We start from the raw sequence: 17,013 nt of genomic DNA, 5'->3' as shown, positions 1-17,013 counted from the left end.
CTCCATAATAAAAGATCTTTTTTCACAGCTAGAGACAAAGTTAATAAATCACATCCCTTCTGTAGTCACAAAGAAGCCAGGATATTCAACTTGGTCCAGAACACAAAGCAATGTGAGCCCACGCTATGCAGAATTCTGCAGTAAATACCAGGAGACAAAGAGTTGAAGAAAGTGGTTCTGGTTTTCCATTATGCTCCATGCTAAGACTAGAGACCAAGGTCCAAGCCTGTTAGTTCACCATGTTCAAGAAGTCAAGTGCATAGGTAAGTCATGGATACACAGGCCACAGAAGCAACTCTATCATAAGAACGCAAAGGCTGTTGCTTAGCCCCATTTCTCCCCCTTAAATCCATACTCAATGAGGGGGCTTGAGCAAATGTCAGATGCATCTTCACCAAATAGGAGTGTGACTTGGGTCACCTTCCTCTCCTTGGTTGACCTTCGTTCTTCTGAGGATCCTTTCCCAAAGAGATGTTGGTTTACGGTGGACCCCCGCAAATAATTGTAGTGTATTTCTTAGTTGTACCGGTAGTGATGCCATACCTCTTTGCTGTGGAGACTTAGAGTCCCACCTGCACCTGGGCTGAGGGTTGTCAGGGAGCTCCAGTGAATGAGAAAACAGGAGCGTATTCCCTCACCCTTGGCCAGCACTTCAGCTGGTCTGGGTTGTCAGTCTGGTAGACGACCCAGACCTTCCTCAAAGTGTTTAGTTGAATTGTCCAACTGGCTACAACAGTCCACTGACTGGGAAAGGATTCTCAGAAGAACCTAGGTCAACCAAGGAGAGGAAGGTGACCCAAGTCACACTCCTATTTGGTGAAGATGCATCTAACATTTGCTCAAGCCCCCTCATTGTGGGTGTGGAGGCACAGAGGACATGTCAGGGAACCACCTGGGTTTCAGACAGATTGCCCCCACTCCCTCCATGTAACAGGCAGCGAGCCAGGCTCCTGTTGGTCATCACTGTCAATTACTCATGCCAGCACAGTAATTCTTCCCTTGCCTGTTGGTCCAGGGACCCTTGTGTCCCCCCTAATAGAGGCACTGTGCCAGGATGCAAGAGCTGTAACCTAACAGAGCCTGTGGTTTAGAGTCAGGAAACAATGCTAGCACTGGGCTATGGGGGCTGGGGGGTTGGTGAGGGATGACCAGAACCTCTGTTCATGGGGAGGACTCTCTTTTACCACTGTTCTTTGGATACCCTGTAAGGGGCACAGCTAGTCAATATGGGTTTGACCAACTGGAATCAGTCTAGATTTTTCATTTCTTTGTCAATGGTTATAAGAACCCCTTCCCACTGAGGCTGTAGCCATGGCACTTAACAGGTGTCAGAGCTGAAAAAGTAGGTGATATGGGAGCAAGGGCCCCCTTTCATGTAATTTACTCCTGCTCCTTTATCTTCCTGGGCCTGGTCCCAATTGTACCATTTCCACTTGACCATATTTATGATTTATAGGATTTGATATTTTCTGGCAGTTCTGGGGCCTAGACCTTGGTGCTCATGTCTCTCAGGGCCCAGAAACCCAGTGGAGTGAGATATCTGACCTTCTTGAAAAAGGAGTAATTCTCTGATCCACAAGTAGTGGTCTTGTTCCAGAACTCTAGGGCCCAAATTGCAACCCTCCTTCCTATGCTTGACATGGACTTTCACAGCATCTCTCTGCAACAAAGTCACTCTAGCTCCATCAGGTCTCCTGAATCAAATGATGTCACCTGCTGGGAAGTTTGTTCCTAGATCCACCAGACAGCCCTTTCTTGATCTGACTCTTCTTCTTCTCAAAACTGACAGGCTTTTGAGCCACCCAGTAAGTGGCTAGGAGCAGTGTTCCTATGGGTTATGTATATACGTGGCATGAGGAAAGTAGCAAGGCACTATCAGGTCATGCTTGCATAAAACTTGTGGTAGATTCAGGCCCATGGCAGAATGGATGCCTGTGGGCTTGGAGGCAGATGGGACTTGTGTTGGAAGTTTCAGTAGCAGCTCTCATTAAGCTGGACAAAGTTCCCTTCTTCTCTCTCAATAAAATTGAGACTAGTGTTATCTGAGGCCTTTGTGGATTCTCTCCAGAGAAGTCCTTCCCCAATTTTAGTAAGCACCAGAATCACCTGGATAGCTTGTTAATACTCAGCTTCCTGGAACTCACCCCCAGAGAGTCTGGTCAGTAAGTCTGGGCTGGGAGCCTGAACATGTGCAAGCCTGGCACGCGTCCAGGTGATGCTGCCACTGCAGGTCCTCAGACCAACTTTGAGCAACTCTGCTCCAGCACCTCTGAGGAATGGGTCTCTAGAACTTTGCTCTTCAACAGCAGCAGCAGCAGCATCACCAGGGGCCTTTTAGCAACTGAGAAACCATGTTAAAGACTTTGAACATTTTTACTCAATTTTGTTGCATGAATTGCCCTTTGTCAGTTTGAGCTTTTGTTTTCCCACTGTCCTAAAACCCTCTGCAGGATTCACTTCTTCTGGGGGGTCTTGTTTCCTTTCCCTACCTCCTTTCCTGTGTTTCAACTTTCATATGCAAACTACCACTTTCACTGAACATGGTCTTCACATGTTTTAGTCTGTGTGTCCATAAAAGAATTTTGAAAAACTATATTCCTCTTCCATATTTTAAGTTTACATTTAAAATAGTTATATATCATTTCCAGGGTATTTTAAGTAAAATGTCAGATCACTCTTAACGCCAGGGAGCTAACCACCATGATGATACCTACCATCATTAACTTTTAAATTTCCTTTTTAATATCTGGAAACTTTACATTGATTTTTTTTTCTCCTTCAATTTGTGCACAGAATTTTTATTTACTGTAATACACATTATGCTTGAAAGTCTTTTATCACTCTACTATACTTCCCTACAGAAAAAAGGATAGATATTTCATTAATTTTTTTTCAAATTCTTGTGACCCTAAATCTCTAAATGTCGAAAAACTTTGGGATGGTTAAATATAATTAATAACTGTAATATTATTAATAAAACCTATATACATCATTACAAATTTTGACAAGTATTGAATAAAAAGCAAAATTTTATTAGAAATTAATCTTTTAATGAGATTAATAGGTCTGTTCTTTTAATTAGTTCTTGTATTCATGAATGAATGTTGTTCTATCTAAAATGAGAAAGCATTCAGCATCAATTTTATTTCTATTTGTCATTTTTATAAATGTATGCACTGAGAAAACTAATTTTCATAAATAAGTAGATGGGAATGGAAGTTTTGTTGTAACAATGTTACTCAATTCTTTGACATCATTCTTACTGCTAGACCCAAAATCACATAGTAATTTATCATCAAATGTAATGATCTATTGACTGACAACTTGATTAGGTCCTCCTTCAATTTGGCTGAAAGCTAAGAATTGTAAACTGCCTGACGTGTAAGAGTATTTCTTACCCAGTTATTAAAGTCATCCACTTTCTCAAACTGACCTCAACATTTGAAATTACCCTTTATCTGGCAAGTAAGGGCTTGACAGCTCAGAATAATGTACCAAGGAAGATAAGGATTTGGAGGGAGACCTTTCCTTTGTGAGGTGGAGAAACTACTATGAAAAGGCATAGGTTCAGTTACAGATACTTTCTCAGGCACATCGGTCTGGGAGAATACTTTTGGAAATTTGGGATGTGGATACTAATTCTCCTAAAAACACTCATCTCTGAAGACTTCAGGAGTAACTGATGCCTGATGTGAAGGTCCCTGATATAGATTAATCCCACTGCTAGTAGTGAGCAGGGTTAGTATACATAACTAATGGGCAGTGTGAAATACTCTCACTTTTTTTTGCCTAACTTATATTTTCCTAAATTCAGCTAAAGATTTCTCTACTATAAGAAAAACAATAGTGCAAAATTAATAAATAGCAACTGGCTTGTTTCCTTGTGAAGGGCATAGCCTGGGAGGGTTGGGGCATTGACAAAAAAGAGTGTGTGAGCCATGGAGTGTGAGCAGCATCCACTCAGCTCAAGCTAATTCTTATTTTGATGGGGATGTGGGTCAGATATCACCAGATTTTCAATATTTATGTAGACTCTCCTGGTTTTCTGTTCATATTTCCTAAACCGTTTGTTTGGAGCCCTTTGCTAGGGCAGAACTTTGTTCTTATCTTGGAGCTGGTAAGGTGTAAGTCTGTGAATAGAGAAACTTCTGTTGACTTGAGGTATTGCTGTTCCCTGTTTCTGTACCCTGTAAGGGGCAGCCTCCTACTCAGCTCTTCAGTCAACTAACTCTTAGTCAAGCTTTGGGTGGCAGTTAAGTATCAGGACCTCCCAGACTTGGCAGGGTATCCTGTCCTGGAGTTTCCATAATGACATGCATTTCCCTCCATGGCGGGGGGGGGGGGCATATACTTTCATTTTAATTATCTATTTACATGACCATTTCACCCTGGACTTCCCTAACTGTCCACTGCAGAGCAAGAGGTTAGTACACAGGAAATATTCTATCAATAGCTGTGGACTGAAGTAATCGAGATTGCCTTGTATACAGCAACAGAGGCTACTCACTGACCACTTCTTTGCAGTACCATTAATATAGATGCAAGTAGTCCTGGAACTCTACACAATTGCCATGGATGAGGGACTCAGCAATTGTATTTGTTAAGGGAAATATCCTTGCACACAGATCTTTGGTAAATAAGCCTTAGGTCCATATCCTGCTCATTTGTACAAGTGCTCTCAAGGGGACCTGGGAGTTTTAAGCCTTGCTGGTTAAGAGAAACCCTAACTACTACTAGGTAATGCCAGAAACTCATAGAGATAATAATGGGTCATGTGGATAATTTCAACAGCAGTTCTTTTTGTATTGTCCCTTCCAATGTGGCAGCCTGTAGCCACATGGCTACTAAAATTCATTGAAACAAAATTAAAAATCTACTTCCTCAATCATACTAATGACTACTGATGACGTTTCAAGTACTCAATAGCCTCATGCAGCTCATGATTTTCATACTGGACAAACAGAAAACATTTCTATCACCACAGAAACTTCTTTTGAATTATGGGTCATAACTTAAATCCTAGAGCAGGTAGCTAATGTGAAAGAACCAGGCTAAGATTCAGAAGCATTTCTCTCCAAAGGAAAAGACTGTTCATGCAAACGCCCAACTGACCTCAGAATAAAGAGACTTTATCTCTCACTTAAAAAAAACCTGCCCTTCATGTTGCTTAAAATCTGTAAATATTTAAAACTCCAAAATGGCTATTTTCCCACAACAAAGAACAGTACACTCTACAGGAAAACTAAAGCCTTTGCCTTGGGAGAATAATCTCAACTAACCTGACCATTCCAGGTGGGAATAGTAGCTCTGGTGTGGCCGATTCATCAGATATTTTTTAAAACTGGAAAAGTTTCTCTCAACTTTTAAATATTCACTTGCATATTTATTTTGAAGGTATTGTATGGGATAAACAAAGAAAGTAGAGTTAAGGAGCAAATAGAGCCCACAGATGGCTACTTTGGCCTTCTCATCTACAGTTATACTGTACCTCCGGGAAGAAGTCACCACAGGAGTAAGGAATGGGCAGTTAATATGGATGGACTCGTGCCTTCCCAGAAGCCCTCTGGGCTTGTTCATATATTGAAGTTCCAAACCTCAATAAATTGAAACCTTGATGTATTAAAGACAAGCCCTGTAAGGGGGGTAATTAAGGTAAAGAAAAGTAATAAGAGGGGAGCCCAAATTCAATAGGACCAGCATCCTTAAGAAACAAAAAAAACAGCAGAGACCTCTTTCTCCATATATGCACAGAATTAAAGACATGTGAGGCCACAGAGAGAAAGCAGCCATCCTCCAGCTAGGAAGAAAGATCTCGCTGAAACCATAACCTTTCTGACACCTTGATCTTGGACTTCAGCCTCCAGGACTATGAGAAAATAAGTATCTGTTTACACCACCCAGTCTGTGCTACCTCGTTATGGGAGCTCCCGCTGACTAAGACAGCTATTCCAACTTACACATCTAAGCTCTTTCATGTATATATCCATAAGTTATCTATATAACATACATAAGTTATAAAGAAATCAATTTTTATAAATCATATATTGAATGATTTAGAGATAAAGAACTTATATTAATAGTGCATGTGTAGAACAACTCATTTTTTAAATTACAGTTTGACATATTAGGCTTGCAGAACATGGGCACTGGTATTATTTCACATGACTCAGTCAGCTTTGCCCACAGAAGGACTCTGCCCATAAGAATAATGAGGCCCATGGCTTGAAGGCTGTAATTTTACTGACATGTTCTATTTCTAGCATAATTCATCTCTTGAAATTTTTCCATATTTTCTATATATAAGCCTGTGCTAATAGTCATATAAATAAGAAGTACTGTCAAGTATTCCTGGAAAAGTGTTTCTTTAACATACACTCTTAGTTATCTTTATTTTACTTTATCTTACCAGCCCTATCTTTTAAAGTGGGCAAAAGATTAGGAATGAAAGTGGGCAGGGAATGTGTGGGGAAATTACTATTCCCTGACTTAGGACATCCCCTAACACATTAAAAGTGTTTGTCTTTTTCTCCCACCAATATAAGCTCTGATGGCAGAAACTCATCTGTCTCAATTGTTATTATATTCCTAATGCTCAGCACAGAGTTGGCACTTATGAAGTATTCAATAAATAAATGCTGAGTGAATGAATTGATGCATTTGTGGATAGACAGAGGGAAAGATGAGTGGGAGGACAAATATTCTGGAAGAATTAGGGATTTAAGCTAAATGTCTAGGGACACTCTGTGGAAACACAGAAAGGGTGACTTTCTAGAGAACTTAGGAAAAGAATCTACTTTGAGACAAGAAGTTCAGGGAAAGAGGCTAATTTAATTTTTAAATGGAATGTTCAGTAACCCAGCCAATCCTAGTCTCAGGGCACATTGTCCTAGGCACTAGGTTAGACTGGGCAAGCTTTCTCCACTGTAACCAGAAGCAGCACAATCAGATGAGTGATCTTGAGACAAAGAGGTAAGTCAGAGTCCAATGAAGTCACAAAACAGAAAAACAGTGATTAATCAATTAAAGACATCCACAGGGACAAGCCTTCTGTTTCAGGACTCCTTACTAAATCAATCAAAGAAATTAAAAAATTAGAAGATAATCGGAATCTTAGGGTCATAGCAGACTTAAAAGCATTTCATACAACTGTCCACTTAACGAACACTAATGCCCACACTGACATTCAGGTCTGCAGGTAACATTTTATTAAGGCGATACTTAAAAGAAAGAACGAGATCTCCAAGGAGGGAAACATGGCCCCAAATCAAACCAAAACAAACACTGCACCAAAGGACAAAGCGAGGGTGGATCCTCACACTTAGGGGTAAGGAGAACCTAAAGGAGTTGTAAACACCAAATGAAAAGGTGCTGTAGGCAGAATGAGAACAAAACCAGTAAGAAGTTATCCTGAGACGTTAAGGTGCAGAGAGGATCAAGAATGGAGAGTAGGAGGAATGGTTCATAGCAGAGGGGTGACAAATGAAGACGGGAAAAGCAAGGCATTTGGTTCCTGCTGACTTTCATTTGCCCATTAAGCAAGTATTTATTCATTCCCTAGTATTTATCATGCACTTGGGAGAACAGGAAATAAAATTCTCTTCCCTTATGGAACTTATGTTCTGGTGGCAGATAAAGATGACTTCATAAGTGATCTCCTGCAACAAAGTTGTAGGAAATCTTCAGTCTTTTAAGACTCTTGGTGAGGACATTAGTATTGAAATGCAGTCTTGTGGGATGGGGTGGGGGTGGGGGTTAGAATTAAAAACAAACAGAGCAGACAACAGGACAGTAGTTACAACAGGCCTTAGTTGTAAGAAAAATTTCTAATCCAAATCTCATTTTCTTAACTCCGTGTTGGTGCATCTCTTTAAATGAAAGCTAAGAAAGCTTTTCTGGCCTCAGTAGCAGAATTAACTGTTCCCTCACCTGCGCTTCCACAAAATTTCTATCTCACTCCATTTCATTCAACACATTGTGTTTATGTCATTTTTTCTTCCTTAGGAAGAGCAAGCTCGGGAAGGGCAAGAATCACATGTCTGAGGCACTTTCTTTCCTCAGCATCAAACATAATGCCTCATAAATATTAGATGATCATTGTTTTCTGAATGAAATGCCAAAATGAAATCTGAAACTTTTTTTTTTTAATAGAGGCATGTTTATTTATTTGTTTGTTTGTTTGTTTGTTTTGTTTATACATGCACTGGGTACAGTCAGAAGCGCGGGAGGGTGAGAGAATTCACCAGAGTCAGAGCAGGGAGCAGACAGAGCAGGCAGAAGGACCGAAGTACACTGCTGAGGGGAGCAGCGGGCGGCAGGAGAGGTCTGCGCGCCATGTGGGACCCTCCTCCGGTGGCCGGGGAGCAGCCAGGGATCGAACCGGCGCCGCAGAGGCCGCGGGCAGCTTCGCAACCCAGCGCTCAACTGCTGCGCCACAGGGGAGGTCCTGAAATCTGAAACTTTTTAAGGTGGGGGGGGTGGTTAATATACTTGGAAAACAAGTTCCGACACAGACTTCAAAAGCCACGGCATTTCCATGTGTTCCGGAGACAGAAACATCACAGGAATGGTGCAGGGGTTCCAGAGTGGCAGTGAAAGCACGTGAATAGTTTCCACAGTGATGGTAAATTCACTTTTTTAGGCATTCCCCAGCGTTCTTCCAGGCTGGAATGATAAACTATTTCATGACTAACAGGCCAACATGGCAGAGCTACCCACCAATCAGGGGAGAAGCCAGAGGGAATCTAATGTGTTAATATCAGTCCTTTAGGTACAAATTTACAAGGGGGTACAAGCCAGCTCATCCTAATGGCAGTGCAGGGTTCAAGGAAGTAGAACTGGTATCTTGATGTTTATCAAGAATATGCTACTGTCATGATTTTTTTTAAAGTTGTAACTGAAATGAACAAAGAAACAAAAGGCTCGAAACACTGCTTATTCATTTTCTATTTCTTTATGATGGTAACATTTTTGCATAATTTTTTTCAAGCTCATTTTCTCAATTCAGGATAATTCCTGAGTAGGCTGAAGGAGTGTGATGGTGAAGCCATTCAAACTTTCTAAAATGAACTCATAACCAATGGTCAACTCAGCAGATGGTATCTATATGTAGGTCACCCTGATAGTTAGGGTGCTTCCCAAAGCCTTAAGAAAGGAAAGGGAGAAGTTTGAATTCTGCAGCACAATTGTGCTGGAAACTCCCAAATGAGAGCAAAGCTTTGTGTAATTCTGCGCTGTCTGAATTAATATAAGCACAGAGCAACATGCTGACAGAGAAATACATTAGTGTGTGCAACAATCTTCCAAGGAAAGTGAAGGGAAAAGCAGAGTGTGGTACATTTGATACCAGCCAGGACACAGAGCAACAGAATCCACTATCAGTTAAACAAGCAAACAAACAAGCGCCCATGGGGCCAGCTGAATGGGTCATCACTACCGACTTATTTCTTCTCTAGTAAAATAATGCTCTCAAACCCACCTTAAAAAGCAGATATTCCTGGGCAAATGGAAAGTTACACTGATACTCAGTGGTCACATTTCTTACACCCTCCAATGAAGCTTTGCCAAACACAGAGCCACACTATGCTCAAAGAATAGGAATTGATTTTGTGCCAAGGCGGATATTTTTGAAGATCCTAGAAGGTGAGAGGGTATAGGCAGAAACCATTCCTAAGAACTCACTAATTAGAACATACGGAGTCTACATCTTAAGATAAATTTCTGGTTCACTTATTACTTATATAAATTCCTTTTTTTTTTCAACATTTCAGACATAAAGTGTTCTTAGAAAAATGAGGAGTCTAAAAGTCTGGATTTCGTAATGGTCTAAGTGGTTTCTTACTTTAACAGATGCTTTACCTGATTTTCTTAAGGCTTGATTTAATATTCTCAACCACATTGTAAAGATCTACAATTTTAATTACCTGCTGTAATTGCTTTCTATAAGAGTCGAAAGAACATCATTTACAGTAATCAGTAATAAAACATTATGACTAAGTGGTAAAGGTAGAACTGAACCGTTATCAAGAGGTGACCAACTGTTAGGGCTGCATACACAAAAGCAGCACATGGATTTAGAATCTTCAACAAGGTTTTAAACATCAAAAATGATTCTGTAATATAATCTATAACCTAGAGTTTGAAAACCTCAAAAATTCTACAGAGCAACTACACAGGTGTTTCTTAATTTTCAGATTTAGAATATTGAACTCATTCAGAAAAAGAGAAAGAACATTGGGAAGGTATGAGTGAGATTATTTAGCATAGAAAGGAATAAAAGCTGAATACCAGGGAACTGACCATGGTCATCATTTGTATTCACCTACTAAATACAGTTTTTCCAAGAAAACCATATTTACAAGTAGCAACTAGTTCAGTGGTCTCATCGCAGCCAATAACCATTACATTGTTTAGGATTTCCCCAGACAAGAGGTGTAATGGATGAATGTTAGAGTTTATAAAATGACTGCAAGGAAAATTCAATTTTCCATCCTCCCATTTAAGTCTTCTAAATATTTCTTATCTTTTCATATCAATTATAGTGACAGAGAGAGCAAAGTTCTTGAAGAATGTAACATCTAAAGTAGTCAGAGGTAGGAAGACACTCACTGCGTACGTACGTTATAATGTTGAGTCACTCTCTATATAAGTTTTGAAATAATTATATTTATATATTATGAGCCTGAAATGAAATGATCTTAACTTCTCTGTCAACTGAGGCATGTGGCTGTTGGCTAAGGTTAAGAAATTAGATGAAGAGTGAAGGGTAAAAATTACTAGGGTTACTTTTAGTTACAGCTCTAAAACATGGGTTGCTCTGAGGCTGGCGGGGATCAAACCGGCACTGCAGAGGCTGCGGACAGCTTCACAGCACTGCGCTCAACCACCTGTGTCACCAGGGAGGCCCTCCCTTTGTTTGCCTGTATGAAAGACCTGGGTGACTTGTACCCAATAAGAGAAGGGCAATTCTGAAAAGAGCACCCTGAAACTCAGGCATCCTCAGGCAGATTCGAGTTTAGAAAGAGTATACGAAAGGACCTGAGACAGATTCACTCCCAGATCAACTTCCTGCTCATCCCCTTGAGTACCCTTAGAGATACCCATAGTATATTTTGAAGATTGTCAGTTTGGGTGATTGGGGATACTGAGCTATTTCAAATTTGTTCAAACTTGTTGAACAAAGATTTACCCTAAGATTTACCAAGGGTAAAAATAAGCTGAAGTAAATCACAACAAAAAGAAAGGCAGCTTGGGATGAGAAAAGATGGGAACGTGTAGAGAGAACAAGAGCAAGCAACAGAAGTGCTCCAGTTTTGCCTTGTGGGGATGGGGAGATAATTAGAGCCTCCAGCTCTTTTGATCAAGAGCTGACATTTGTACTATTATTCTAAACCTCATCACCAACCCATTTGAGGCTCAGAAACAAAATATCAGAACTGGCATTTATACTTACGTTTTTAAACCAAAACCATTACAAGAAAACTAATGTTTAATGCTATTTATTATGCAGATCAAGTCTCCGAGAGGGAGAGGGATGGTCCATGTCTTACACCTAAGCAAGTCATCCCAAAGGGAGATGTGAAAATTCTCTTTCTCAAAGAGGTGGGCAGGATGCACTCAAATACCTGTTTGCTTTCAGAATTTTCCCATGGGCTGTGGTTTCACCTTTGCCCGGTGAGGTGGATTTATGTCCTTGTGTATTTAGCTTTAACTACACTAACTCTTCCAGAATAGATAACTGGATACAAAAGTATTCCCTGGAGAAAAACCAGGTTTGAGTTACTCATTGAGCAAGCACACATAAACCACAACAAACGGCTGCACTGACGCTTGAGTGTCTAGCATGAGCTCTTCATCAGCCACATTACAAGATAAGCAATTCTCTGTAAGCAGATGTCCTAAGAATTTGGTCCAAAAACAGCTTTATCAGGAAGACCAAGCAAAATATGGATTTCCAAGTCACAAAATGTATACCGTGCCTTGGATATGAACTGAGGAACTACGGAATGAGACTTTCATGATTAGCCAGATACTTAATATGCTTTTTATTTCACCTTTACCTACTTTGTATGATAGGTGCCTGCTTATTATTTATAAATAAGTATACTCATTAGGGGTGAATGCTTATTTATTCTCACAGTGACTATTAAAAAGCTTTACAGACCACATGCTAGACTTAGTTCTGTCCATCACCACCTCTAGGATGTGGGGGCCAGTGCATGCCTATGCTCATTATACACCCCACTTAGCAGGTTTAACACATGCTACATGATTAAACTCATTATTTACTGTAAAGGCTACTTCCTATTTATGTTTCAGAACATTCTGACAGTAAAGTCTCCACAAGCTATATTGCCTAAGTTGGATTCTAACTCGGTCATTTGTAATATGGTCATGGTCTACAGACTGATTTTTAGTGTTATTTCAACCCATTCCTATTGCTTTCGGAATCCAACCCATGTCAGAGAACAATCAAAAGGCTTATGCCTGCTCCCCTTTAATGCAAAAGACACAAAGAAAGCAAGGTCGAATTTTATGGGCACACAAAAACCACATTTTACAGGGCATTTCTTTCGGACTGTTCACTGCTCATAGGCATTATTCTCGGGTAGGCACTTTCAACTACTAGACACATATGAGGTCTGCAGTTAAATTAGCATTATAGAGGACAAAAGAATGTTAAGTGGTCTTCAGAATTAAAAGCAAGGTTTTGTCAGCCTGAAAGAGGATCAGTTGAAATGATATCCTATCTGCAAATGTTGTTTGAAGAGGAGATATTAACATGAAAGGGGTGAGAAAAACAGGAAGGAGAGAGGCAGTCATTTCTTTTTTAATCTAAACTTCATCCCTAGTAGAGAATCTCATTACACGGAACATTCTGAATATTGGATCAGACCTGATGATGTGTCTAAGGTATGTACAATGGCCTTTAAACAATGATTGACTAATCACTTTACAGAGTTCTCATTGCCTAACTCTATTTCCCTCCCCTTCTTTTTAAAGAAAAAAACTTTTATTCATATATTAATTCAGTTCAGAAGATCTGATCCACAAAAGTTAACTCCATGTAAAATCTTCAAAGTGAAAACCAAAAACAGGTTGACAGGTTTATAAAGCTTGCCTGGATTTGACCTCAGAATAGAAATGTCTACTTTCAGGCAAGTTCAGCCCATTCTTTTTCTGGTGTGCACCTGAGCTGCGGGAGCCAGCCATGAAAAATTCATGCAGGATGCTTCAGCAGTCCCACCTATGTCCTTAACATCTGCTGGCTTCACGTCACATTAAAACTTCAAAGTGAATCCACCCCAGAGATGGCAGCAAGCTTTCCCTGGTAAGCGGTAGAATGGAGAGTTCAGAAAAGTCCTCTCCTACCTGACAGGAAATATCTGTGCAGAACATGCTGTAATTTATCTTCTTAACCATATAAAAGGGAAGACATGATAAAAGAGAACAATGCCATCCGCTAAACATGCACAAAACAGCAGGCGGTACCGTGATGGGACTGCATTTCACTTCTAATTGTCATGTTTTAAAAAATATTTATTTATTTTAATCTAAGCCTCTTTATCTCTTGCTTCCCATAAGCTTCAGGGGTAGCCAAAATATTTAGCAACTGAAAAGCTGGTGAGATTTTGAACTCTCAAGTGCATAGCTGTTTGGGAAAATACATCATTTCCTTCTATTAGCAGAGTGATTGCCCACCAATCAGTGGGATACTCTGAGGCAAGGCTGGCCCTGGGTGTTCCTCTCCTGGACACTAGGCTGTCCTAACACAAGGAACAGTTTACTAGAACGACAGGAAACAAGAGGTGGGACCACATGGCACTCTTTGGTTTTAAATTAATTACAATACAGGAATTTAATTTCCAGTCCCCTACCACCTTGATTGTATTCACTTCTTAAACCTCCCCTACTTTATTCTCCCGATGCAGGGGGAAAATTTATCTTCGTTAAGTGATAACTGACTGTAGTATCTTTTGATTCTTCAGAAATGCTGGCTGGAAAGTTTAAAAAATTTTTCATCAATCTTATTTGGTGTTTTTACAAATACGATATCAGAAAAAAAATGTTGAAGTCTGCATAACACACTATATCTTAGTACCAGTACAGCGAGGTCTCTAGAATCTCTAATTCCATAATAAATCTGCAGAGCCTGAGCACTTATTTAGTGTTTCCGGCCTCATGAGCTGCTGGCAGTGAGCTCTGGGAATGCGGTTTCCACTGTGCACAGCAGTCCCTGCTGTCCAGAAAGGAGCAAGATTTAAACATACAAGTCTGGGGCTTTCTGTAGCTTTATCAGGACTTCTGATCTTTCGAGTTTTCAAAATAGAACTTTTAGTGAGAAGATGCATAATTGGGTGCCATTAACGTCTAGCTAAATCCAATATGTCAACAGTCAGGTTCTCCTAAGAATTAAAATAAGATTGCTCCCTCAACCTCCTTGCTCCTCACATTTCACCTGTCCTGATGATGAACAAAGAATATATAAGGGAGCAGAATGCGGGTTTCTCCTAAGATGTAAAATAAGTCTGCCCATATCATCAACCTTATATCTCACCTTTTACACATTTTACCCAGTGCCAATGAAAAGATAAAACTATACAAGGGAACAAAATGCAAGGCAGCTAATTATAATATTTATGAGCTACTTCCAATATAGTTCTTGGCTGGATTCATAACTGAAATTATCGGGAAAAATTTACATATTCCAATTATCTAATGTCATGGTATTGCATGGGTATGGCAGCTTGCAAATTCACTGTATTAGTTTTATTTTCTACTGTTGTTTTTTTTTTTTATATAGTAGGCATATGGAAAACTAGGAGGTGCAGTCTATTTTATAATTTTGTGATGTTAGCATCATGTTAACCAGAATATTTGTGGAATTCTGCCACCCTTTTCTAACAGACTGAGGTCAATTTCCTTGTTTCTGACTCAGAATTACACTGATTTGACCTCTTACTATCATCCTATTATGTACATTACAACTGAGTGCTGAATTAGATTTGCCAAACAGAATAAATGGCTCTAATTGTAAAACTCAGCAATCATTAAAGTCATCACAATCTATTTGATAATACAATGTCCATCCTTTATTATCAGTACTGAAATAAATATCCTGATAAACCACATTGATTCTACTATGACTCTTGGTTCAGATTCCTTTAATAGCAGTATATCATATGCTGGATTTTGTGAACCCCACACCTAATCAAAGAATATAACTCTCCAAAGCATTCAAGAGGCCAATTTCTTCAGCCATTCTACAGTCTGCTGATCAGGATTCAAGTTCTAGGAACTATGGTGATAATGGTAACTCAGAAGCACTAAACCAGAATGGTGCTGGGCATATAAGGGCACACTCAATTAGTTCCCACAACTTCCTACCCCCAAATCTGTTACATTCACCCAATAAAACCTACTGGGCTTAAAGCAATCGTATCTCTCTAGGACCAACAGAAGCAGGCACTATGGTCCTATCCCAGGTACAAATCAAAACTTCTGAAATGACCTGAAGGTGAAAGCCTCCCTTCAAGGTATATTTGAAGATTTTTAAAATTAATTAATTTATTTGCTTTCATCATTGTTAATTTTGAACGGTGGTTGATTTCTCTCCTTAGGTGTAGTCCCTGTTGCCACCACCATAGCATACTTGAGCCATCACCATAGTCCCTTATACTCTCCAGGCCCTTGTTTTGTCCCCTCTCCCTCCCCCTCTCCTGCTATGTGCCTCAGATCTCTGGTCATATATACACAATGGAATACCACTCATCAATCAAAAAAGATAAACTCATGACATTTGTGGCAATATGGATGAAGCTGGAAGGGATTGTGCTAACTGAAATAAGTCAGAAGGAAAAAATATATATCAGATGGTTTCACTTATATCCAGAATATAGAAAACAAAGGGTCAGGAAATAGGTATTTTTTCAAAGAATAAAATCTTCTATAGACAAAATTATCTTGAAATTTATAACCATTTCCCAACTGTACTTTCTCAAAAGCACAATCACCGCATTTTACACTATGAAGCTTCATGCTGCAAACATTTGGTGCCATGTTCTCTGAGATCCAGGTTTTAATCACAGAGTTTAGAGTTCTTACTTCTGGTCATTTTCCCCTTCTCTGGCATTAGTACAATTTCTGCGACCTTCTTTCAAAGACCAAATATTTAAACTAAGTTTCCTTAAACTGAATTTTCCAAAATTAAACTGAACAAATCACTGTGATAGGTGTATTCTTTCCATCTTTCAGTTTTAGTTAAATCATGTAGATGAATTGATCAGCTGATTATGACTAAGACATATTGCTAAGTTCAACACATTAGTGTAAATATTGTCTCAAGGATTTTATTACTAAATTAAAAGGATATAACCTGTGTTCATTCTAGTCTCAAATAAGGCTTATGGATATAATTCCTTAATAATCAAAAGATTTCTTGTTGTTATAAAAAGTACGTAGTAACAGTATAAAAATCAAAAAAGGGTTTTTTTAATTCCCAAAACAAATAAGATCTCAGGTTCAGAATTATCAATTGTAGTCACAATTTTCTGCATGTCACTTCACAGAAAACAACTATTGACAGTGGATCAACATTAAACCATAACTTCTCTACTGGCAAGATAAGATTTATTGCAAAATGACCCATGAGACAGTTGTTATTAATTAAATCAAAATTAGATTGCTTTCAAAATTATTAGTTGGAATTTCAAAACTCACCTGCTACAGTCAAGGAAATGTATGGGCTGGTCTTGTTCTCCCCGTTCCGCTCGTTGACGGCCTGCACGTAGTAGGCCCCTGCATCTCCAGCTGTGGCTGCAAGTATGACCAGTTGATTCTGCAGTGTGATGGCTCTGTGTCAGAGAAGGGACAGTGTCAAAGCCGCTCTGTGGAACTTCATAATTGTTTTTTTTTTTAAAGCTTTATTTGTTTATACAAGAACTGGGGTACAGGCCAGATGCGTGGAAGGGTGAGAGGATTCACCAGAGACAGAGCGGGGAGCAGAACAGGCAGACA

General features: G+C 39.6%; 1 protein-coding gene across 3 annotated transcripts in view; it reads right to left on the bottom strand.

Moving 5' to 3' along the window:
* The window catches only part of SDK1 (sidekick cell adhesion molecule 1), a 714,488-nt gene that overhangs the window by 299,404 nt on the left and 398,071 nt on the right, over window positions 1-17,013 (bottom strand). For all 3 annotated transcript variants that reach the window (XR_008551224.1, XM_054693671.1, XM_054693672.1), the window contains exon 5: window positions 16,717-16,850. Coding sequence is in view for 2 of the 3 variants with exons in the window: in XM_054693671.1 (XP_054549646.1) it covers window positions 16,717-16,850 (134 nt within the window). In the remaining variant the exon portion in view is untranslated. The remainder of the gene's footprint in view (window positions 1-16,716; window positions 16,851-17,013) is intronic.

Source organism: Talpa occidentalis, unplaced genomic scaffold, assembly GCF_014898055.3.
Source record: "Talpa occidentalis isolate TD23 unplaced genomic scaffold, MPIMG_talOcc4v2.1 talOcc4.12, whole genome shotgun sequence".
NCBI lineage: Eukaryota > Metazoa > Chordata > Mammalia > Eulipotyphla > Talpidae > Talpa > Talpa occidentalis.
This window is presented reverse-complemented; position numbering and strand designations above follow the sequence as displayed.